This window comes from Panthera pardus, unplaced genomic scaffold, assembly GCF_024362965.1.
Source record: "Panthera pardus isolate Hobbes unplaced genomic scaffold, ASM2436296v1 HiC_scaffold_18, whole genome shotgun sequence".
Classification (NCBI taxonomy): domain Eukaryota; kingdom Metazoa; phylum Chordata; class Mammalia; order Carnivora; family Felidae; genus Panthera; species Panthera pardus.
This window is the reverse complement of record NW_026526743.1, coordinates 17,159,815-17,186,442: the sequence shown is the minus strand read 5'-3', so window position 1 is coordinate 17,186,442 and position 26,628 is coordinate 17,159,815. Positions and strand designations below refer to the sequence as shown.

General features: G+C 37.8%; 1 protein-coding gene across 1 annotated transcript in view; it reads left to right on the top strand.

Moving 5' to 3' along the window:
• Positions 1–1,867: 1,867 nt before the first annotated feature.
• Positions 1,868–26,628, top strand: part of ZFP14 (ZFP14 zinc finger protein) — a 66,410-nt gene continuing 41,649 nt past the window's right edge. Inside the window, exons 1-5 of the mRNA XM_019423115.2 lie at positions 1,868–2,044; positions 9,415–9,494; positions 10,810–10,936; positions 12,509–12,604; positions 22,317–23,645. Of these exons, the coding sequence (XP_019278660.2) occupies positions 9,486–9,494; positions 10,810–10,936; positions 12,509–12,604; positions 22,317–23,645 (1,561 nt within the window). The 5' untranslated portion in view covers positions 1,868–2,044; positions 9,415–9,485. The remainder of the gene's footprint in view (positions 2,045–9,414; positions 9,495–10,809; positions 10,937–12,508; positions 12,605–22,316; positions 23,646–26,628) is intronic.

The window sequence follows — 26,628 nt, the reverse complement described above, 5'->3', positions numbered from 1 at the left end:
GTGTTGAAGCACATAAAACAAGGTATGTATTGGTTGGTTGAAGAAAATGTCATCTGATACTTGCAGGAAACCCCATATTTCCTTTAGGAGAAATGGTTGCTAATTCAGTGTTTGCAATAACTTTATAGAACTACTGTGAATAATGGGAATTGACTGTATTTTAAGCTCTGCAAGCCATTCAGTCAGCATAACTACTCAATCCTGCCCTTGTAGCTTAAATGCAGCCATAGACAATGAATAAATGAACATGTAAAACTATTTATAGACACTGAAGTTTGAAATGCATGATTTTTTACACGTCACAAAATATTCTTCTTCTTCCGATTTTTTAAAACCATTTTAAAGGTAGATATTATTCTTTACTCACTAGCTATATACGTGGCAGGCCAGATTTGTAATTTGTCAACCCCTGCTTTAGAATAACTACAATCTAAAATTTTATTTACTAGTTTTATTTTTAGTAATAATATTGGCATCACAATTTTAAACTATCTTATGGCCATTCTAGACTACTGCAACTATATAAATATGTTAATATTACTAGGAACCAGGATTTCTAGAGAGAGATTATTAGAGGAAAAAAACAAATATAAAAGGTAAGAATAAAACCTTGTAACATTACATTTGAATTAGTAATGTCAGCATGAATGAATGCTTTGAGTCTTAAGTTTCTTGCCTTCCTTCAACAAAGAGAAGAGTGTCTGATCTAGAACCCAAGATATTTGACTCCCTAATCCTGGGTTGTCTGCTCTAGCCATAGTGCTTCTCTTTTAGGTAAAGATGTTTTTTTCTTTTAACATTTATTTTTGAGAGAGATCAAGCATGAGCAGAGGAGGGGCAGAGAGAGAGAGAGGAAGAGACAGAGAATCCCAAGCAGGCTCAGCACTGTCAGCACAGAGCCCAATGTGGGGCTCCATCTCACAAACCGAGAGATCATGACCTGCGTCAAGAGTCAGATGCTTAACTGAGCCACTCAGGGGCCCCAAGATGTTTTTTCTTAGTCTGGGCCTTCTTAAATCCTCCCAACAAAGTCCCCTTAACATTAAGAGGAACAGCCTATTCTGGAAATCTGGGGAAGGAGCAAATAAACTATTCCAGGACAGGAATTTCCTTTGAAATCTTATGTTTAAAGCTAGGTTTATTTACATTCTCCATAATAAACCTGTGATTAAATGTAAATACACAATTTTCCAGAAAAATCAGTTTTTTTCACCAAATGCTTCAGTAAAGATGATGCTTCTTGAAAATGCAACATTCCTTTCTCATTTCAGAATTGAGGCGAGTGAGGCTTTTGGTCTCATCCAATCATTCCACATCGTCACAGTCCCGCAGGAACACACCAGCAGCGCGCGCGCGCGCACACACACACACACACACACACACACACACACACACGCCACAATCAGGCACACACTGAGGGACTCCCATCCAAGCTCTGCAGGGAAGGCCTGGGGAAAACGTATCTACCAGAACCGTGCCACCTAAATGTTCAGAGTCAATTACAGACACGTTCACAGACCCATTACCTCGCAGGCCAACACAACATTCTTAGCCCTGTACAGTCTGACACACAATCCAGTCAAAATCTCCCTCACAAACCACATTCCGGTCCTCGAAGTAGCACTTCACAAACACAAACCAGCCACACCCAATGAAAAAGTCGTACCCAGAACCACTCCAAAGATAGACACACAGTGCCATCGAGCGGGCGGTAGGGAGAGTCACATTTATGCATATCCCCCCTTTAATACGCCGGTTGTTGGTGCCCGCCGCGCTCCAGGACCTGCCGGGACTTTCTTGGGACAAAGAGCCGGGAACGCGGCCGGCGCAGGAGCCCGCCTAGATCTCCGCCTCAAGCGGCGAGCGGGCGGGGTGGAAGCTCCGCTCCCCTGGGCTGGCGGCGCCGGCGCACTCAGTGCCTACAGAGCGAGCTCCCAGCAGCCTCCGCGCGCGGCCCGTTAAGCCCCGGGGGCTGTGTACTTGCAGGTTCCGTCCCATCCTCGCTTACACTGAGCATCACCGTGAGGCAGGTGCGACACCCAAGGTGAGCAGTCCCGGTTCAGAGGGTCGGAGAGGCGTTGCCGCCTGGCCTGGAGATTAGGAGACAGAAGGGAGGCGCTGCAGTACCGCAGAGTGTGGCGAGCCTCTCACCTCAGGCCCGAGTGTGCGTGAGAACGGCAGTGGTGTGTGTGGTTGTGTATCTGGGTGACCGTGGGCGTGACGGGGCCCGAGTGTGGCATCAGGACTGTGTGTGGCTGTGAGGTCGGAACTAGTGGGTGATGGCATTTGTGTGGCTGAATTGGATGCAGATCCTCTTGTGTGACGGAAGGTTGCGTGACCGTGGACTATGTGACTCCGACCCTGGCGTCGCAGCTGATCTTCTGTCCTCTAGCCGCACGCGCCCAGCGGCAGAGAAAAAGCTCCCAGACAGATAGCTGAGCGCCAGCGAAAAGGCTCATACCCGATCTTGGGATAAGAATGTTAGAAAAGAACGTGCCTCGCAGGCAGGTTCCTGGGGGTATCCCCACCCCACTACATCTTCAGATGCGCGCGCGGACACACACACACACACACACACAGAGCTCTGAGGGGTCCAGCTGCAGGTTTCAGAACCACCGAGTTTCTTCCGGGAAACTGCCCAGAAGTCCGATTCCCGCCGCCCGCCTCCCACAACCGTGACCCTGGCCTTTTTCTAATACTAGGAAGGGTCAACAATATTCTCCCTCTTTACTCGGTTTATGTGTGGGTGGTTGGTGGGGACAGATGGGGTCGTGGCGTGCCCTAATTTAGCTGGGCTGGGCTCCAAGAAAGGCCTGTTGTCCTAAGATTCCCTTCTTCCTCAATCTTGTCAAACCCTAAGGAAAGGGCTCTGAGGAGGAGGAGGAGGAGGAGAAGGAATGCTCTTGTCCATTGTAAAAAGTTAAGGTCAAGGTGAGTGGGTATTTCCTCATATAATATGAAATGCATTTTTATATTTTAGGGCATGGGAACATTTGCTTCCTTTTTAAATTTCCTGTCGATTGAGTTAATACTTAGGCTACCTACCTAGTGCCTATATGCACTTTCCATTTGACAGATACTTCCCATTACTTCTATGAGCTTTCTTTTTAAGTGTAAAGCTCTTAGAACAGCTCCTGACACTTGATAAGTATTTAATAAACATTAGCTATTTGTTAATGTGATTTGGGGCAAGTCCCCACCCACCTCCAATAGATCAGGAAAAATGAAAATACCAAGCTAACTGTGATGGGGATTTCCTAGTTAAAAAAAAAAAAAAAAAAAAAAAAAATGAGATGCTCAAATGGTCTAGAACAGAAATTCTTAACCAGAGGTAATTTAAATCCATTTGGAGCTTTCAGGGAACCAGAAACTCCTTGAAGTTGTATTTAAGTTGTTGTAGATGTTTGTTAATATGTCATTTTTATGGGGAGGAAGTCCATAATTTAATGAGATTTTCAAACATGATCCTAAAAAGATTTAGATTTACTGTCCTAGAGTCAAAGACTAATATCTGAGAATGTACTTTGAGATAACAAATAAAATTAGTGTCTAACAATAGGAAATTCTTAAGTCACACTCCATCCCTGTGATGCAATTTTATGTCATTAAACATGTGAATCATGAGAAGGAAAAAATTAAAAAAATTTTTTAAAGTCTATTTATTTATTTTTGAAAGAGAGAGAGAATGGAGAGAGAGAATCCCAAGCAGTGGAGCCTGACATGGTGCTTCCGAACCATGAGATCATGACCTGAGCTGAAGTCAAGAGTTGGATGCTCAACTTACTGAGCCACCCAGGTGCCCTGTAAATAATAAATTTTAAGCAATAGTCATAGTTTTGAACAAGATGACTCAGGAAAATTTTAATTACAGATGAATCCCTTCTAGTAAACTAGGGATTTGTAGAAATTTTGCAAGGATTATATCTAATGTGAAACTATAATTAGTTATGCAGTGGAGAAAGGCAGAGAGAAAGCCTCTATCGTGTACCAAATATTCCTGTCTGCTTTGGCGTATTTTTACTGAATTTAAGAATGCTGCTTACCTTGGGGTGCCTGGGTGGCTCAGTTGGTTAAGCTTCTGACTTCTGCTCAGGTCATGATCTTGAGGTTTGTGAGTTTGAGCCCCGTGTCCGGCTCTGTGCTGACAGCTTGGAGCCTGCAGCCTGCTTCGAATTCTGTGTCTCCCTCTCTCTCTGTCCCTCCCCTGCTCATACTCTGTCTCTCTCTGTCTCTCAAAAATAAATAAATGTTAAAAAAAAATAAAAAAGAATGCTGCTTACCTTGATTGTGTTCAGTCACAGAATAAGGTGAAGGCAGCACCTTGTTTTGGTGAAGAACAGTAAAAAAACTGATGAGTGTTATTTATTTCTGCCATACTGATTTTTTTTTTTTTTTAGGAACTCACTCATTTCACAGTCCTATAGACTCCTTTCTCTTAACAACTAAAAGATAGTTCCTCTCCTCAACTCTTTTTTATTTTGTTTGAAAATAGTTTTTGTTTCTGATGATAGAATTAATGCAGGTTTATTATAAACAAGAAAAATATGCAGACCTAAGGAACTTATAAAGAAGAACATTTAATTTGTTCATAGTCCCATCATACAGAGTTAATGAATATTAGTACTTTGATGTTTGTTTTTCCAAATCTTTTTCTGTGCGCTTGTGTACATATGTTTATTTCGTAAAATAGAATTACAAAAATTGATTATTTAAGGAGATACTCTCCAACATTTTGAAAAGAAATCCAGTGCAGTCATAAGATTTATTATATTGCTGTTTGTACAGAGTAAAGGAGAGTACAGTGGTTTCCCTCTAATCTGAAATTTTTTTCAAGACTTTATACCTTTTAGGATTATGGAAACATTTATCAGGGCAACAAATATCAAGTAAGATATCTTTTCAGAATTGAGGTGTTGTTTTTTTTTTTTGTGGTTCAAGGTTGCTCCTAAGTAGAGATTTATAATAACAGTGGAACGTGGTAGTAATGACAAATAATTCAGGCATGTTATACAGAAGAACTTGATCAAATGTTTTTAATGTGTTAATGTGTTCAATATGATACCTTACCAAATTTCTTGAGTTTTATGATGCCAAGTGGTGTTTCTTTGGAACTGCTAGGAATAGAGAGCAAAAGGGACTTTGTTCTACTTCTTGATTTTTATGAATCTTTTTTGCTAATATTATTTATTAAGAAGAATTACATTCTCAAACAGTTCTAAAATTTACTAATGTTGTAAGAAAGAGGAGTCCTGAAAATCTCACTATAAGAGAAAGGAGAAAGGGCATCCTAGTATTAAAATTATTAAAGGGACGCTTGGGTGGCTCAGTTGGTTAAGCATCCAACTCTCAATTTCGGCTCAGGTCATGATCTCATGGTTCATGGGTTCAAGCCCTGCATCAGGCTCTGCGCTCACAGTGTGGAGCCTGCTTGGGATTCTCTGTCTCCCTCTCTCTCTCTGCCCCTCCCTTGCTCATGCTCACTCTCAAAAATAAAATTAAATTAAAAGTAAAATTATTAAAGATAATTTACCAAATAATTAAAATGCTTTTATTAAAGATACTTTTTTAAACACATGGAATAACGGGCATGTAATTTTTTCATTTTATTTATTGCTTGTAATAAGGTATTTTAAGTGCTTTATATGTATTATATTACTTAACCTTCACAATAACCTTATAAGGTATATACTGTTACTATTCTCCAGTTTATCTAAGAGGAAGCAGTGGCACTGAAAACTAACATGCCTGAAGTCTCCCAGTTGATAACATCAAACCTTAGATTCATATTCTGGAGCCTGACAACAAAGCCTGTGTTCTTCATATGTGAGAGTCAGTCACCTCCCACCATTGTGGATATTCTTTTTGGTCTGCCTATTGCACTTGGAAGTTTATCATGGATATCTTTCTTCATGAATTAATATGAACCAGTACCATTATTATTAATAATTACATAATATGCCATCATATTGTAGAACCTAATTTATTTAGCTGGTTGCCTTACTGTTAGGTTTTCTGACTTTTGGTTAGAAAGTATTCCTTGATGAACTTCCTTGTATATATCTCCTTGTATACTTCTATAAAAATTTTCCAGGGATAAATTCCTAGAAATGGAATTTCTAGGTTGAATTATTAGACATTTTATAAAGTACTCACAATATGCCTGATCCTATGCTAGTACTCTGAGGGTGAAAGAGTAACTAAAATGACAAGTTGATTTTTTTTTTTTAATATGAAATTTATTGTCAAATTGGTTTCCATACAACACCCAGTGCTCATCCCAACAGGTGTCCTCCTCAATACCTCCCCTCCCCTCCCTCCCACCCCCCATCAACCCTCAGTTTGTTCTCAGTTTTTAATTGTCTCTTATGTTTTGGCTCCCTCCCTCTCTAACCTTTTTTTTTTTCCCCCTTCCCCTCCCTCATGGTCTTCTGTTAAGTTTCTCAGGATCCACATAACAGGGTTGATTCTTAAATTATTATCTATCAAGGGGCGCCTGGGTGGCGCAGTCGGTTAAGCGTCCGACTTCAGCCAGGTCACGATCTCGCGGTCCGTGAGTTCGAGCCCCGCGTCAGGCTCTGGGCTGATGGCTCGGAGCCTGGAGCCTGTTTCCGATTCTGTGTTTCCCTCTCTCTCTGCCCCTCCCCCGTTCATGCTCTGTCTCTCTCTGTCCCAAAAATAAATTAAAAACGTTGAAAAAAAAAATTATTATCTATCAACATAGATAAAACTGTATAGGAATTAGACTAAGTGTGATAAAGGTCACTGAAGAAGTTAGCTTGGGAATTCCTGGGAAGAAGATACATTATCTGATTATAGCAAGCTTTATCAGGTTGTAACCAAAAAACGCCAAATCCAGAGGATTTCTGTATAGGTAAATGGACTGTATGTAAGAGGTGTTATGCCTTATGGTTTTTATTCTCATGATGTTGATGCAAAGTGAGACCCAACAGGGCAAAAGATTCAGCACCTCTTTGGAGGGCATCATGGCTAAAATGACTGGTTCAGAAGCAAGATCAATGCATTAGTACAGAAGTTAAGAAAGGCAGCAGCAGAGAAACAAGGCATTAGATGGGGGGTGTTTAACCATTTTTTTCTAGGCAAAACTTCAACATACATGAACAAACTTACAAATCATAGAGTTGGGTCAGCTATTGGGAGCTAGAAGAAAATATATAGTAGCTTTTTTCCTCCAAGCTCAAGAGGTGACTGCTTCAGAAGTGAGTCTCTTTCACCTATTTGAAGAAAAGCTTCCCATTTACAAAATTTCAAAAATATCTTTCCAGAGTATATATTGCCATATAAAATTATGAAGTAAATATAAGCAAAAAGAAGAAAACTAAGATCAAAATGGGGAAATTAGCAATCTTTCCAGATCTTTTTTTTTTTTTTTTTTTTAATTTTAGAGAGAGAGTGTGTGAACACAAGCAGGGGAGAGGGAGGCAAAGGGAAAGAAAGAGAATCTTAAGCAGGCTCCATGCTCAGCACGGAGTCCAACAGGATTGATCTCACAACCCTTGGATCATGACCTGACCTGAAATCAAGAGTCAGATGCCTAATTATACTTTACTAATGTATTCATAATGTCCATTTTATTTTATTTTATTGAAGAATATTTTATCTTGAATATTTTGTATGTCCTTATATATTTTTAAAAGCTTAGATTTTGTGATTATCATGCACATGCACAAATATATATATCTTTTTTGCCCTGCTATAACAGGATCACAGTACTCACAACTGTTGTCACCTGCATTCTTCACTCAGCAGCATGTAGTAAACATATTTCCATCTTTCCAATTAAAAGTCTGTATTATCATTTTTTTAAGTGACAAGCTTTTTCATTCTGTGGGTGCTTTATAATTTATTTAATCTATTTTCTACTGAAGGATTTTTAGATTCTTTCCAGCTTTTTTCCATTATAAATAATGTCTGTCACTACATTCTTACATCTTGTACATATATACAATTATTTTCTTTAATCCCCAGAGTAGAATTTCTGAGTTAGAAGATTTGCATGGTTTAAATGCTGCTTGGACATAATTTTTTTTTAATGAATGTTTATTTTTAAGAGAGATGGAGCATGAGTTGGGGAGGGACAGAGAGAGAGGGAGACACAGAATCTGAAGCAGGCTCCAGGCTCTGAGCTGCCAGCACAGAGCCAGACGCGGGGCTCGAACTCACAAACCACAAGATCATGACCTGAGCTGAAGTCAGATGCTTAACCTACTGAGCCACCCAGGTGCTTCCCTGCTTGGACATAATTTTAAATTTACACAATCTGCAGGTTAGAGTATTCATTTCCTTACAAACTTGCTAATATGGGCATAAGTACTCCCAAAGTGAGATTTAATGTCTTTTGGTGGTTTCACATGTTATTTCTATTTTTTTAGGTTTATTTATTTATTTTGAGAGAGAAGGAAAGAGAAAAAGCATGAGCGGGGGAGAGGCAGAGAGAGAGGGAAAGAGAAGGAATCTCAAGCAGGCTCGGCACTGTCAGCGCAGAGCCCAACTTGGGGCTGGAACTCACAAACCGTGAGATCATGGCCTGAACCAAACAAAATCAAGAGCTGGATGCTTAACCCACTGAGCCACCCAGGAGCCCTGTTATTTCTATTTTTTAATGAGTCCTGCATGCTCATGTTTCTCCCATTGGAACAAGAAATTCTGGGTTTCAGAGACCAGAACTAGAGTTGATTAAGAGCTGACTTTGGTTAGAAAAATGAGGAATCCAAATTCAGCTTTGCTACTTAACTGAATTTCTGCAAGTGGTTTTACTTTTATTGTAAATATTATGGTCCATTGCATAGATAATTATTATACTACATAGCAATCCTAAGGATCCACTTAATGTATATAAAATGCCTATCCTATGGAAGTCTTTGATATAGTTATGTGTTGTCTACCTGTTGAGAGCATGTATCCACACCTTTTCAGCCTAGGTTGTAAGAAAGAGAATGGTAAATAAAGACATGTAGGAAAGCAGTGTGGTTGATTCTGATTGAAAAAAGTGATGAGCCCAGAAGATTCTGGAAGTTATTGTACAGGCTGGCAGGCTGGTAGGGTTGCCAGTGTAGCAGTTTGACAGTGGTTAATGACTGCCAGGGTTGGGACTTAGGAATTTCTCTCTTTGTATCTGATGAATCCAAGCAAGCCTGCAAAGCTTTGAAAGATATTCTTATTTAGATGATGTGGCCCTTTATCAGCCCTGGAATTTTCGAGGAGGGATTAGATTTTCCAGATGCCCTCAAATCTCCCTCAGAGTGTGTGTGTGTGTGTGTGTGTGTGTGTGTGAGAGAGAGAGAGAGAGAGAGAGAGAGAGAGAAAGTTCAAGGGAGGGGAAAAGGACATTAACTCCAGCCATTTTGTGAGTTCTGAGGACTATCTCATCTCATGGCTTTCTTTTCTTCCCCCTAGCTCTGGCCTCTGTGAACCCTCCAGGCAAGTAAACTCCAAGGAAGACTGACCAGTTCTTGAGTTTCTAAACCATGGCCCATGTAAGTTACTGTTTCTTTCTCCTGAAAATACAGTCATGTTAATGTCCTATGAACATTTCTTTATCCTGAAACTTCCTACCTATCAGAGTCCCATCTAGGAATCTTCTCCCAGTCCTCCAAATCCAGTGAGGGATGAGGCTATTTAGCACAACACCTGTCCTATGAGTCCTCTTTTCGCCAGTCATTATTCGTGTATTCACTGAAAAAAAAAATCATTTAGCATCTCCTATATGTGCTCAATCTTTTGCTAAGAGCTGCAGTGGGGCAGAAATGAAATCGCTTGAGGGGGATGTTTGACCATCTTTGTGAGTTGATGAAAGAGGATGAGCCCATTTGACTACTCATGGGGAAACTGAATGTTTCTGGATTTGGGTTTTCCAAGTATGTAAGATAAGATTTGCTGTTGGTTGGCCTCAGCCTCAACATATGGTGAGCTCACTTGCTTTGTGAGGCTTTTAGGATGGGGTACAGATATAATTGGGTCTTGCATGCAAAGAGATCAAGGACCTTCCCTAGGAATCCCTAAGAGTTGTATACTAGGATCAGGGTTCCATTTGTAGTTGAACAGGATATGCTGGTCTAGAATGACATCTCTGTGATTCTGGATCACCAGTTCCAGAATCTACATCCATATCCTCTAAGTCAGGAACAAGGAATGTATACAGTGAGTGATGGAAAATGATAAGTAGGAAAATCATGCAGATACATAGTTTATAGACCTTTACAGCTGAGGAGAACCTTAAATATTTTGTATAGACCAAAATGGAAGAATGATTAAGTCTCATATACCCTCACATAGACTATTATACAATTTTTTAGACTTCATTAAAGAATCTGTCATAAATGGAAAAATGCTTATGATATGATCTGATTCAATGATGAACTTGGAATAAATTCTTTATTCATATCCTTTTCTAACATAGAAATATTATAAGGAAACTTTTTAAAAATCTGTTCTTTAAAGGGAAAGGGTGGAAAAACTACATTTCTTGAGACTTTATGAGGGAGACATGTAACAGGCACAGGCTTATATACAATATTTCATTTAATTGGAAAACTGATTTTTTTCTTTCCCAGACATGTTTGGATGATCAAGATACGCCAGAGTATTCAAGAGGCTGCACCTATAGCAACAGGATTCTTCAAGAGCACATAGGCATGCTGCTTCAGGCACACTCATTTCCTAACTCACTATATTAAAGGCTTCCAGCCCAAGCCTTTTTGTTTGCCATATGGTCCATTTCCTGCAGTATCTCTTCCATCTTAAAACAAATTTTCTTTAATTTCAATTGTATTATATGGTTTGTCATTGCAGAGATCACTGATGTTCAGTGATGTGTCCATAGTCTTCTCTCAGGAGGAGTGGGAATACCTGGACCTGGAACAGAGGGACTTGTACAGAGATGTAATGTTGGAGAATTACAGCAACTTGGTCTCACTGGGTAAGGTCATCCGCCTGTAGACATGTTTTCTGTAATCTCTGCTTTTTTCTCTGGAAATTTCAGTAATATCTTTCAAGAAGCTATCTAAATTTCTGCTCCCTGTTCTCAGGTAAATGGTTTGAACTTTATTTGTTTGAAAGTGAACACCTCTGTTAGGCATATTTATCTTCCTTATTCTTTTTTTTTTTTTTTAATGTGCCATCTTCCTCATTCTTAAGTGGCCTTTAGGCCTTCCTTATTGATGAAAAAAGGGTGGATTTGAATACAGCCTTACTAGTGTCAAAGAAATCAGGTTTCCAGGGTACCTGGGTGGCTGAGTCATTCAAGTGTCTTACTCTTGATTTCTGCTCAGGTCATGATATCACGGTTCGTGAGTTCAAGCCCTATGCTGTTATTGCGGAGCCTGCTTGGGATTCTCTCTCTCCCTTTCTCTCTCTGCCCCCCCACCCCCACCCCGCTTGTGTATGCATGCTGTCTCTCTTCCAAAATAAATAAATAAACTTAAAAAAAAAAAAAGAAATCAGGTTTCACTTTGTATGTGAACTCAGAATTGCTATAGGTGTTTTGTTATTTGTTGGTATACCTGTTAGGAAAATAGCTAGACCATGTGTCTTGGTTTTTATCTACCAAAAGAACAGATAATATTTGTAGTGTTAAGTTGGATCAACAGGATTTATTTACAATTCAAGACAACTCATTCCTTTTGTTAATAAACATATTCACTTTTACCTACTTTCATGATTAAAAATTAAAAATCCAAGAACTTTGCATTTAACATTATATTAATATAAGAAATAACAATAAATGCTTCTGGAAACTTCTTGTTTTCCCCTCAGCAAAATAACAATGACAATAAATAATAATAGCTAATAAAATACATTCGACACTTGAACAACATAGGGGTTAGGGATGCCAATCACCTATGCAGTCAAAAATCTGCATGTAACTTTTGACTCCCCAAAGCTTAACTAATAGCCTACTATTGATCACAAGTTTTACTGATAACATAGAGTTGATTAACACATATTTTGTATGTTATATGTATTGTATACTGTATTCTTTAAAGTAAGCTAGAGGAAAAAAATTAAGAAAAGCATAAAGAAGAGAAAATACATTTACAGTACTTATTTATCAAAAAAAATCCACATATATGTGGACTGTTGCAGTTCAAACCTGCATTGTTCAAGGGACAACTGTGTATATAGTGCTTAGTACATAGCCTAGGCAGTGTTTAGATATAGGTATATGTTAATATAACTGTCACAACAATTGTGTATGAAGGGTACGATTACTATTCTTAAAACTAGGATGTGGCAGAGACAGGATTTGAACTCGGGCAGTCTGTGCTCTCAACCACTTGCCTCAAGAAGGATTACTTCTATGAATATAAATTAATCTATTTATTATGTAACCTTAATATGAATGTTTTTTAGCTATCTTGCACTTCTTTGTTCTAAAGGCTTTATCAATCTGACCTGTAGTTTATTAAGAAGTTAGCCAAGATTGAATCAAAGTAACTTTGAATTTATTTTTTATTTCCATATCACCTTACATTTCATTTCTTCTAATCAGGATGCTTCATTTCTAAGCCAGACGTGATTTCCTTGTTGGAGCAAGGAAAAGAGCCCTGGAAAGTTGTGAGGAAAGGAAGGAGACGACGATATGCAGGTGAGTGAGCCCCAATTAAGCAGGGGGAAGCCATCACCAGAGGAAACCACACAACTAGTTCGGGAAGAGGCACACTCTACTGCTGTTGTTTAGAAAGTCCTCTTTAAAGATCCAAGGCCTGGGGTGCCTGGCTGGCTTAGTCGGTAGAGCATATGACTCTTGATCTCGCAGTTGTAAGTTTGAGCCCCACGTTGGGTGTAGAGATTACTTAAAAATAAAGTCTTTAAAAAAATTAAAAAATTAAGGTCTAGGGCCTGAAAGGAAAAGGTCTAAGACCTGAGGAGCAAGTTAAGGTCTTAGCAGGGGATACGTATAGAACTATTTATTTATCCATTTACCACTCTTTTGTTGTTGTTGCTGTTGTTCTTTCAAACTTTCCTCCTCTTTGAAGGGGGCATGGGTGGAGAGGTGCTCTCTTTGTTCCCTGTTAACAACCATTCTATCTATATTTTGATTCAGCTGCTTTCTTCTTTTGCATTTATAAATAGTAGATAGTTAGACTAACTGACTGATTGACTTATCTACCTACCTCTGAGCTGGGCACTGTGCTAGACACTATCAATAGAGTAGTAAATAAAGCCAATAGAGTCTCTGTCCCCCATGGAATTTACCTTGTAATAAGAGACACATAGTAACTATAAATAAATAGGAAATACAATTTTAGGGGGCACCAGGGCGGCTCAGTTAAGTGTCCGACTCTTGATTTCAGCCTCAGGTCATGATCTCATGGTTCATGGGTTTGAGCCCCGTATCTGCCAACACAGAGCCTGCTTGGGATTCTTTCTGCCCCTCCCTCACTTGCATACACATATGCAGGCTCTCTCAAAATAAATAAATAAACTTTAAAAAAATAATAAAGATAGATAACTTCAGGTAATAAGAGAGTACTATGAAGTAAAGTAAGCAAAGTAAGAGAATAGAAAATGGTGTAGGATGGAAAGCTACTTTAGAAATGGTCTGAGAAAACTTTTTTGGGGAAATAAAAGACTATAAAAAGACTATACTTGACATTCTAAGAATACATATATGTTTTATCAGCAATCACAGTTTTATATGAATTACTCGAAGATCCTTAGATTGTAGAATTTCATTCTCTGCTTTTTTCCCTGTGTATATATATATCTACCTTCATATCAGGAAGAAACATGAATGTGATAGACTATAGGAAGAATGATCCCTTGGTTTAGCTTCCACCTCTGTGCTATTTTAATCTCTCTTTGAATGTCTTTAAAAAAGATCCTCAATATTCTTTATATAGAGAGATATATGTTGTCATTCTGTATTTTGCTGTCTGTACATTCAGGTCTGGCTGAGGAGACTCATTTTAGGCTAAAAGTTCTTGTTTTGTAACAGGGCCATTTCAGTGCCTACACTATCTATAATGTTATATCTTCTGACTCACTCTCCACCACAGGAAGGAAAAACATGCTTTTTGTCCCAATCCTAACTTATTTTCTTTTTCACACTTAGGTAATTAAATGACATTTACAGTTATTAATGCTGAAAAAAAAACAAACAAACAATGAAATGCAGAGTTTCCAAATGAGTAAGATAATGTAAGTTTAATCAGGAAGTATTCAGCCAAAATGACAACTCTTGACTCAAAATTAGACATCTTAAACAAGATCATTTTTTTCTTTCATTTTCTTTTCTTGCTTTGTTTCTTTCTTCCTTCAAGTAACTTTTATTGAAGTATAACTTGCATACAGAAGAGCAGATAAATGAGAGAAGGCTTTTTTGAGGAGGTGATATTTGAAGAGAGATGTGAGGCTCAAGCCATGTGATTCTCTAGGGCAAGAGCATTCTGAGCCAACAGAAAAGGCCTAAGGAGGAAGATAGCTTTGCATGTTTGAGGAGTAAAAAGAAGGCCATTATGGCTAGAGGAGGAGGAAGGGAAAAGAAAGTAACAAAAGATGAGATCAGAGTTAGGCAAGGGTCAAGTAATATAACCATTAAGAGAAATTGGCAGCTATAGCCTGCTATATAATCTAAAATGATCCCTCTGGAATGCAAACTGGTGCAGCCGCTCTGGGAAACAGTGTGGAGGTTCCTCAAAAAATTAAAAATAGACCTACCCTATGACCCAGCAGTAGCACTGCTAGGAATTTACCCAAGGGATACAGGAGTACTAATGCATAGGGGCACTTGTACCCCAATGTTTATAGAAGCACTCTCAACAATAGCCAAATTATGGAAAGAGCCTAAATGTCCATCAACTAATGAATGGATAAAGAAATTGTGGTTTATATACACAATGCAGTACTACGTGGCAATGAGAAAGAATGAAATATGGCCCTTTGTAGCAACGTGGATAGAACTGGAGAGTGTGATGCTAAGTGAAATAAGCCATACAGAGAAAGACAGATACCGTATGTTTTCATTCTTATGTGGATCCTGAGAAACTTAACAGGAACCCATGGGGGAGGGGAAGGGAAAAAAAAAAAAAAAAGAGAGAGAGGTTAGAGTGGGAGAGAGCCAAAGCATAAGAGACTCTTAAAAACTGAGAACAGAGGGCTGATGGGGGGTGGGAAGGCGGGGGTGGGTGGGTGATGGGTATTGAAGAGGGCATCTTTTGGGATGAGCACTGGGTGTTGTATGGAAACCAATTTGACAATATATTTAATATATTTAAATTAAAAATAAAATAAAATAATCCCTCTGGTTGAGTATGTAAGCAGGAAGGACCAGTATGGAGGCAATTTCAGCTGTTTGGACTAGAAGTAATGGTGGTTTGGATAAGAATGGCAACAGTAAGAAAAAACAAAAAAAGAATGGCAACAGTAGGAGGTAATAAGCAGCTCTTAGACTTGTGATATGTTTGAAGGTAATGCCAAAAAGAACATGCTGATAGGATCATAAGTGGATTAAGTGGGAAAGATCTATCAAAGGAAGAGATAAGGGTGTTAGCTGGGTAAATAGAAGCACAATTTACTGAAGTGGGGAAGATAAGAAGAGCAGGTTGGAAGGTGGACATTGAATTTCTGTTTTGGATATTTTTAACTCTGAGATATGTTTCTCTTTGAGATGTTGATTAGGCAGCTGAATAACCTGGAGCTCAGGGAGAGATTATGGTCTATTGTACATCTGGGAGTCTGTGGTTCAAATTTAAATCCATGGGTCTGAACTGGATCATCTAAGGAAGACATGCTCGAAGGAAGAAAGCAGACAAGGGAAACTGGCCTGAGGATTGATTCATGGGGCACTTCACCATTTAGACCTTAGATAGCAAAGGAGATAGAGAAGGAACAGCCACTGACATAAAAACAAAATGTTTCAAAATGAGAGTAGACAGTGGAGATGGAGAATTCATCCCAGGTTCTGGCAAGTGATATCAGTGAAGTCTGGGTGAAAACATGATTGAAATGACATAATGAGAGAAGGGTAGGTGAGGCAGTGATGAGAATCAGTATAAGAATTCTTGGGAGGAATTGTGTATGAAAGGAAGTTGGGAAATGACATTCATAGTTACACTGGGGATATGAGTTATAAGCAATGTATTTTGTGATATATTAGAACATGTTTGTGTGTTCATGAGAATGATTCTGTAGGTGGGGGAAACTGATGCAATAGAGAAAGAAGATAATTGTGGAAGCTGTGTCCTTGAGGTGGGAGTGGAGGAAAGGGCATAAGATCCAGAGAATAAGGTATAAAAAAAGAAAACAATGTAGTTATGAATGCAGGTTGGTCAGAGGTGGTAGAGAGAAGATAGCATATTCTATTGTTGCTTTTTTCTCAGTGAAGTAAGAAGATAGTCATGAATGGAATGTGAAGATTATTCAATATTAGCATTCAGTGTGGACTTATTCAGAATGTGTTTAAAATTGATTCTCAGAAGTACAGTTTCTTGGATGTCAGGCTTTTATTAAACTTAAATGTAATTATTATATATATAGAGAGAAAGTTCTTATATTTTTCTGTATTCTCATTAGCAGTCTTTAATATATTGAATAGAAATCCTTTGGTTGAATAGAATTGGGACTGGTATTTGGTTTGTTAATTCATAAAAATGGGTTAGATATTTTATTTTTTTAATGTTTATTTATTTTTGAGAGAGAAAGAGAGAGAGTGCAGGGTAAGGAGGGACAGAGAGAGATAGGGACAGAGGATCTGAAGCAGGCTCTGTGCTGACAGCAGAGAGCACGATGTGGTGCTTATTATTTTTTTTTTTATTAAAAAATTTTTTTAACGTTTATTTATTTTTGAGACAGAGAGAGACACAGCATGAATGGGGTAGGGTCAGAGAGAGGGAGACACAGAATCCGAAACAGGCTCCAGGCTCTGAGCGGTCAGCACAGAGCCTGACGCGGGGCTTGAACTCACAGACTGCGAGATCATGACCTGAGCTGAAGTCGGACGCTTAACCGACTGAGCCACCCAGGCGCCCCGATGTGGTGCTTAAATCCGTGAACCGTGAGATCTTGACCTAAGCTGGTCATATAGATCCTCAACCAAATGATCTGCTCAGACGCCCCTAGAGATTTTATATATATATATATATATATATATATATATATATATATATATATATATATATATCTATATCATAAAAGTACTTTAACTCTCAACATGAAAATGTATCTTTATTTGTTAATTCAGTTGAGATATGTCTAAGCCTGCCTTTCTAATGTGTCTCATCATATTTAATTTTTCATCTAAACCACATACATAATGCATAGTTTATTATTTCTAGTTAAAAAGAATTTTTTTAAACAAATCTAATATATTGTAATTGAAATTAAATCAGTGGTCACCTCAAGAGTGTGGGGTGGGATCAACTAGGGAAGAGTACAAAAGAGCTTTCTGGAGGATAGACTTTTTTTTTTTTTAACTTTATTTATTTATTTTGAGAGAGAAAGCATGAGTAGGGGAGGAGCAGAGAGACAGTAAGAGACTCTCAGGGCAGAGCCCGATGTAAGGCTCAAACTCACAAACCCTGAGATCACGACCTGAGCTGAAGTTGGACGCTTAACTGACTGAGCCTCCAGGTGTCCTAGTTTTAATTTTTTTTAAATAGAACAAGAGCCAGACTTGAAGTGTGAGTGCAGACTATTTCTTGATTGTCATGTTTTCCCCCATCTTTTACTCTAACTCCTCCGACAATTTTTGAAAGCTGTGATTTTTTAACAATATGTATTTATGATCAGTTTTTCCAGAGTGTTCAATTTCATTTTCATAGAATCAGTCTCTTCTCATAGTTGTTCATGAGTTTATTATTTAATTAAATTAGATACCTTAAGGGAAAAAGTGAAACTGGCCTAAACTTGTTTGGAATAAACACTCCCTTGTGAAGCAGAAGTACTTTGTCACCTAGACCTAGGGATATGATTATATCCCCAGGACATGACTAGCCACTATTTTCTCTCTCATGCCCTAGCCCCCATGTCCATTGCCTGCTGTGGAGGCAGACAGGAGTAGTTGCTATCTGGCCTGAGAAAATCTGCAGGATTCAATATACATGGCCACTTTGAAGATAGTATTTATCCTGTTGTCACCCATTGTCATCCATACCTGCTCAGCTTCTCAGCATGAACATACACTTGGTAGGCCATTCTCACCTTGTACAGAGTAATCTCCATCTTGTGATTTTACATGTCATTTCTTTAGAAAATCTAATGCCAAATGCTTTGTATTTCAGAGTTTTCCTTCATAAAGGTTATGTATATATTTTCAGTTTACTACCTGACTAGAATCTTCTTTTCTGCATTATATTTTATTGTTAAACATATATATTAAAGCTATTAGTTTTTGTATTTTGATTTTATATCCTACTACCCTACCTAAATTCTGTTACCATTTATATTATTTAAACCTTTTAAGTGTTCCAATTATGTAATCATATCATCTGGAAAAACAATTTTACCTCCTCTTAAATTTTTCTACTTCTAGCTTTTTTCTGATATTTAAGTGTATTGGCTAATAACTCAAAAGCTGCCTTTAATATATATTTTATCATTTTAGGGAAGTAATCCTTTCTATTTTATTGTGCTGTTCCTTTAAATCAGGAATGGTTCCTATTTTAGTTGCCTTTCAGAATCTCTGAAGTTGATCTTGTGGTTCCCCCCAAACCCCGCAGCCCTATTAATACATTTATTTATTTATTTATTTTTAAAGTTTATTTTGAGGGAAAGAGAGAGCATGCACGCAGGAAGGGGAGAGAGGGAGAGAGAATCCCAAGCCAACTCTGCACTGTCAGCGCAGAGGCTGACCCCACAAGCCTGACCCCAGGGCCTGAGATCAGGACCTGAGCCAAAATCAAGAGTTGGATGCTTAACCTACTGAGCCATTCAGGCAACCCTGTCTGTTGATTTGTCTTAATAGATTTCTTCATATTGGACCACTCTAACATTCTATGAATAAATAACACTAGATTTTCAATATGCTGTTTTATTAGATGTTTTAGAATTTTTATATCAGTTTTCAAAAAATTGGTATGTAGTTTTCTTTTTATGAGTGATCTTTATTTAGTACAGTATTACTCTATGAAAATAGTTTGGAAGTCCTCCTTTTTCTTAGTTCTCAGTCTTAATAGAATTTAGATAGTCTACTCAATAGAATTTAGATGGTCTATTCTTTAAAGCTTCTTTCCTAGGAGAAGAAGATGGTAAGTCTCACCCCATTCTCTATTTGCTCTATGGAAATTAATGTTTAAATTTTTTTTTTTAACATTTATTTATTTTTGAGACAGAGAGAGAGCATGAACGGGGGAGGGTCATAGAGAGAGGGAGACACAGAATCCGAAACAGGCTCCAGGCTCTGAGCGGTCAGCACAGAGCCTGAGGCGGGGCTCGAACTCACGGACCGCGAGATCATGACCTGAGCCGAAGTTGGACGCTTAACCGACTGAGCCCCCCAGGCCCCCTGGAAATTCATGTTTAAACATTGTATCTCTTCTGTGGTCAGTTTTGGTAAATTATATTTTCCTAGAAAATTATTCATTTTAGGTATGTTTTAAAATTTATTAGCAAAATAATCTTTTTTCAGCTGGCCTCTGTATTCGTGGTTATTTTCACTTTGCCATTTCTTATTTCTATGTGCTTTATTGCTGTTTTCTTTTTTTTTTTTTAATTTGTTTAATGTTTATTTTTGAGAGAGAGAGAGAGAGAGAGAGAGAGAGAGAGCGAGCATGAGCAGGGGAGGAGCAGAGAGAGACACACACACAGACTCTGAAGCAGGCTCCAGACTTTGAGCTGTCAGCACACAGCCCAACTTGGGGCTCTAATCCACAAGCCTTGAGATCTTGACCTGAGCTGAAGTCTGACACTTAACTGACTTGAGCCACACAGGCATCCCCTTGCTGTTTTCTTTATATTAACTAACGCTTTAGCTGTTTTGCTGATTTTTTAAAAGTTTATTTATTTATTTTGAGAGAGAGAGAAACAGAGCATGCAAGTGGAGAAGGGACAGAGAGAGAGAATCCCAAGCAGGCTCCATCCTGTCAGCACAGAGCCTGACACAGAGCTCAAACCCACAAACCATGAGATCATGACCTAAGCCTAAATCAAGAGTCACTCGCTTAACTAACTGAGCCAAGCAGACACCCCTGATTTGTTTTTTTAAAGAATGCTTTTGCTTTATGTATTAGTTCTTTTTTTCTGTTTTCTGACTAGTTATGCATTTATACTGATTAATTTATTCCTTCTGCTTTGCTTCAGTTTACTTTATTCTTTTTCCAATTTCTTTGATTTTTAATTAATTTTTTCTCTCATGTTTATTGTTGTAAATATTTAAAGTTTTCAAATTTTTTTCTAAGCGCTGTGCTTATATTTTATAGATACTAATTTAATGTTGATTTTTAAATTATTACCATTTTCTAAAATACAAAAATACTGTTTTGGAACTTATTTCCCTATTGATCTAAAAGTTATTTAATATAGACTTCTAAAATTTCAAGTGGGTTTATTTTTGGCTTTTTAAAATTTTATTATTTCTAGCTTCAATAGAAAATGTTGATATGATTTCAAGTTTTTTACATAGACCATATTATAGTAACTGAAACATCCTCCTTTTTCTCTCTCATACATAACTCATTCAGCACTTAAATATTTCTCTGGCTATTTCTCCCACTGGTTTACCATCTTCTCTCTATATCCAACATGAACTTTGTTAGCAAATTTTTCATACTCAAGTGACTGCAAGACCCATTGTCCCTTTTAGTGAGTTTCTTACATATCACATCTTTTTCTTTGCTAAGTATTTCATAAGAACTTCAGTAAGGTATAAACATGTTTTCCTGTGTGGAAAATCACTGGTACACATTTCTAGGAAATAAAGGAATAGCTTTGCCTCTGAAGGAACGGAAAGGAGACTTGAGTAAGGGGATGAAGGAGCAAAACTAGTTGAGCATTTATAAAATGGATGAATAACAGAATAAGCTTAAAGAGAAATTAAGTGAATAGAACTCTTCAGCACTTTTATTGTGTTGTGGAGACAAAAAATAACTCACAGCTACATGAAGTAAGGAATGGACATAGATAAGGGGTTTAAGCAATAAAAGGATCTATAGGAATATATAACCATCATTTTCCATTTATATGTTTAACTAGACTAGCTTGGATTAATAAAGGGAATATTTAATCATTGTTATAATATGTGAGAGATTAGAGACAGAAATATGTTCCAAATGAGTATATAACCATGGGAATTGAAAGAGTAAAACTCATTATGTGCTATGCATGTATTATTTAACAGAGAGTAGAAATTGTTTCTGCCGTTGAAGAAGTTTAGGGGTAAGAAAAGCAGAGAAACAATTGGAAAAATTAATAAATATATAATTTCAACCCAGATATATGTTGATATGTAATACACATATATTATATGTCAGTGCATAGCCCGATGCGGGGCTCGAACTCATGAACTGGGAGATCATGACCCAAGCCAAAATCAAGAGTCAGATGCTTAACTGACTGAGCAACCTGGGTGCCCCAACAACATAGGTTTACAGTCAGCCTTAAAGGAATAACTTTTAAACTAAGACCTCAGGATGAGAAGTAACCAGCTATTCAAAGAGCCCAAGCAGATTTGTGGAAAACAGAGCAGACTGAGATGATATGTTATAGGTAAGTGGAGGTCTTTTAACCACAGCAAGTTTGATTTTATTCTAAGAATAAAGAGAAGTTGTTGAAAAAATTTAAGGATGAATTCTTAACCTTTCATTTCCATCAGAACTGTGTGGAGAATATTAAATATTGGACTGACCAGGACTGTAGAATCTGATCCAGGTGGTTTAGGTAGTGTCTAAACCTCAATATTTATAACAAGTTCCTGTGACTTCTACTCCACATCTCAGCTTGAATACCCACTGACTTACTAATCACCAGCCTCACTTTGTTTCTTCTTTTTTAGTTTATTTATTTGTTTATTTTGAGAGAGAGAAAGAGAGAGAGAGAGAGAGAGAGAGAGAGAGAGAATCCCAAGCAGACTCCACTGTCAGCACAGAGCCCCATGCAGGGCTCAATCTCACAAACCATGAGATCATGACCTGAGCCGAAACCAAGAGTTGAACGCCTAATTGACAGAGCCACCCATGCACCCCACCAGTCTTACTTTCTTAACATGAACTTTCATTTTCCCTGGTGTTACGGTATGCTTTTTTTTCAACTTGCATATTTTCAGAATTTCATTGAGTATTACTTCAGTTGTCTATTATTTCTACTGTAGAAATTTTACTTCTTTTAAAAAAGGAAACTGTGTTTGCTCTTTTATTTTCTTTCAGATTTAGAGACCAGGTATGAGACCAAGAAGTTATCCTCAGAAAATGACATTTATGAAATAAACTTACCTCAGTGGAAGATAATGGAAAGAATTAAAAATCATGGCCTTAAGGGCCTAATTTTAAAAAGTGACTGGGAGTCTAAAAGAAAATTTGAAGGACAGGAGGAATATTTCAGTCAAGTGAAAATTACATCTCAAAAAGTGTCCTCTTATCAAAAACGTACATCTCTAACTCCACATCAGAGAATTCATTTTGTGGAGAAACCCTATGAATGCAAAGAATGTGGAAAGGCCTTTAGAGTACGCCAACAGCTTACTTTTCATCACAGAATTCATACTGGTGAAAAACCCTATGAATGTAAGGAGTGTGGAATGGCCTTCAGACAGACTGCACACCTTACTCGACATCAGAGACTTCATTCTGGTGAAAAACTCTATGAATGTAAAGAATGTGGAGAATCTTTTATATGTGGCCCAGACCTTAGAGTACATCAGAAAATTCATATTGGCGAAAAGCCCTATGAATGTAAAGAATGCGGGAAAGCCTTCAGAGTGCGAGGACAACTTACTCTCCATCAGAGGATTCATACTGGTGAGAAACCCTATGTATGTACAGAATGTGGAAAGGCCTTTAGACAGTATGCACATCTCACTCGACATCAGAAGCTTAATATTGCTGACAAACTCTATGAATGTAAAGAATGTGGGAAGGCCTTTTTGTGTGGCTCTGGCCTTAGAGTACATCACAAACTTCATACTGGTGAAAAACCCTATGAATGTAAGGAATGTGGGAAAGCTTTCAGAGTGAGACAGCAACTAACACTGCACCAGAGAATTCATACTGGTGAGAAACCCTATGAATGTAAGGAATGTGGAAAGACCTTCAGTCGTGGTTATCATCTTATTCTTCATCACAGAATTCATACTGGTGAGAAACCTTATGAATGTAAGGAATGTTGGAAGGCCTTTAGTCGTTACTCACAACTTATTTCACACCAAAGTATCCATATTGGTGTTAAACCTTATGACTGCAAGGAATGTGGGAAGGCTTTTAGATTGCTCTCACAACTTACACAACATCAGAGTATTCATATTGGTGAGAAACCCTATAAATGTAAGGAATGTGGGAAGGCCTTTAGATTGCGCCAAAAACTTACTTTACATCAGAGCATTCATACTGGTGAAAAACCCTTTGAATGTAAGGAATGTAGGAAGGCCTTTAGACTTAATTCATCCCTTATTCAGCATCTGAGAATTCATTCTGGTGAGAAACCTTATGAATGTAAGGAATGTAAGAAGGCCTTTAGACAACATTCACACCTTACCCATCATCTAAAAATTCATAATGTAAAAATATAAGATAGTTTTTCAATCCTGTATTGTAGAATACTCTATGAATATAGTAATTAATCCTTTTTGCTTCCTTCATACAGGCAATTGACTTAAGAGGTTTTATATCATTAAAAGAATATGTTAATTTAATGTATTCCACCATCACTTAAACCTGATAAACTTTACACTTACTCTGAAAACTAATCCTAATCAGTGTGACAAATGTGGGAGACACTTATCTCTGTCCCATCACTTTCCTACTTGTATTATATTGACAAGATGCTTAACTGCTCTGTGCTATAATTTTTTCATTTGTAAAATGGTAATACAATACTGTGGCAGAATAAAAATTGTTGCAAATTGTTTGACATTCCCTCTTTCCCCCCATCAAAATCTGGAATCCACATCCGTTCTCCTTGAGGATGGGCAGACCAAGACTACTTTGACTAGTAGAAGTACTGCTGTGCCAGTTTCCAGGCTTTACTGGTGGATTTTACTTCATCTCTTGGAGTGCTTCTTTAAGCTTAGGCTCTGAATTCTGTTAAAAAGTCTGTCTGCTCTGCTGAAGAGACCACATGGAGAAGCCCTAAGACCACAAAGAAAGGAAGAGGCACCCTTCTGAGCCCAGTCTTCCACACATGCCTACCAAGACGCCAGACATTTAAGTGAAATAGTGTTGGATCCTCCAGACCACCCAGCAGCTGAGTACCCACTGAGTGACTTCAGTTGATACCATATAAAACAGATGAATCTATCAACTGAGTCCCTGCCCAAATTCCTGACCCACAAGATCATGAGATATAATAAAATGATTGTTGTTTTAAGCCACTAAATTTTGTTTTATTATTATCATTAGTATTACTCCTTTGAAAATTCATATGAAAGACTATGGGCACAAAGAATATAGAAATGCCTTCCACCAACACTCACCCTTATTTAACTTCAGATAACTTACTCTTTTTAAACTAGTGGAAGTGAGAAATTGTTTTTCAATTTGTTCATAAAAAAGCAGATATTCTATAGTCTACATTCTCTGGCCCAAGTCTAAATTTAACTTAAAATTAACAAAGAATAATGTAAAAAGAAACTTTGGAAATTAAAAATTACTTGTATTATAACTTCTGTATTGATTTTTAAAAATACATTGTAGCCTTTTTTTGTGCTCTGGTTGTCCTGTCTTTCATTAGTGAGAATCCCCTCAAATTGGTTCCTATGTCCTTTTGTCATGACAAAAGCTTTTAATAGCTTCCTTTTTTCCTGACCAAATTCACTGGTCAGTTATGAAGCATATTAGGGTACTTATTGATAAATAAAGGGGAAAAGTGGAGCATTTATTTTGTCTTTCCTTTATGACCTATATAAGACAACCAAAAGTTGGTGAAGTAAAGTTCTTTATTATTATTAGAGAACTCTAGTTAATAAAGATCAAAGGAATGACAGAATTTGAAAAATCAGTCTTTAATTTCTGAAATACTGGATCTTGGTGGTGATATCAATGGAAGCAAAGATCATTAGTGAAAAAGATTGATAGGAAGTTTTTAATGGATCAGAATGACAGAACCTACATTTACATTACATTACATCAACATCTCTATTAGATCAGCCCCACTATGTGCATCTTGCTTGTGCAGTGGCTATATGTAGTATCATTTGTTAAGTGTTCTTACCCCAAATGTTAACTCAGAAGTAAAAGTGGGTCTCTAAATCTAATTACCAGGTTACAGGAAACTTGGGGAATAAAGGAACAAATTAATGACACAAGCAAACAACCAAACCCAGAATGTACAAAATTCCACAGAATAAATGGTCTTGGTTCTTAACCAATATAGGTTAAGACAAAAGAATGTTGCAAATTAAAAGAGACTTAAGAGACATATCAATTAAATACAGTGTATGGAATGTATTGGGATCCTTGTTTTAAAATGTACCCAGGATTTGTTTTAATCAATTATGGTACAACATGCAGATACAGAAATGATTGTCATGAAGGAAGAAGTTTAGACTCAAAGATCTCTAAAAACAGGAGGCAACAGCATGCCCACAGGGCCACATGGGGAAATACCCAGTTATGCTGGAAGGCAGAAGTGGGGAAAGGGCAGAGCATGGCACAGAGCCTTTGCTGATGTTTTCTCCAAAGAATGGGTGACACTGGGTAAGTACACTGAGGAAGTTTGGGAATGGAATGGATAGTGGTGTTTTTTTTTTTTTAATATTTCTTTTTTTTTTTTTAAGTTTACTTATTTTGAGAGAGTGTGTGTGTGCAGGAGGGGGAGAGGGAGAATCCTAAGCTGGCTCCACAATATTAGTGTGAGGAGCCTGATGGCAGGGCTCGAACTCATGAACCTGTGAGATCATGACCTGAGCCAAAATCAAGAGTCAGATGCTTCACAGACTGAACCATCCAGGTGCCCCTGGATAATCTTAATAATTTCGGAGGTTCTGAGGTATATGAGTGGTCCCTAGTTGTCTGGTACCTGGCCCTGGGGTGATTTGTGCAGGAGGAATATTGGCTTGGTGTGTGAGAGTTTGATGAAACAGTTGGGGCTTTGGCTTGGTGGGTTTGATCAAAAGAGTTATTTGCTATCTCTAGGAATTTGCTACCCCTGGGAAGGGCAGTCTCTCCAGGACCAAGTCTCCAAATGCTAGAGCATAATTACAGAAAATAAAATACATTAAATACAATCCTGATTTGGACAAATGAAAACATTGTTTACATTGTTTTGAAAATGTAAATCTAAGTGGATATTAAGTTATATTAAGCAATTATTCATTTTTTAGGCATGATGATGGCATCATCACCAATTATTATGTGTAAGTCCTTATACATTAGAGATTCATACTGAAGCATTCAAGGGTGAAGTCACATCATGTCTATGCCTTGCTTTAAAATACTTCAGGAAAAGGGTGTCTTGATGGCTTAGTCAGATGTCTTTTGAGTTTGACTTGAGCCTGCTTAGGATTCTGTCCCTCCACCCCTGGTC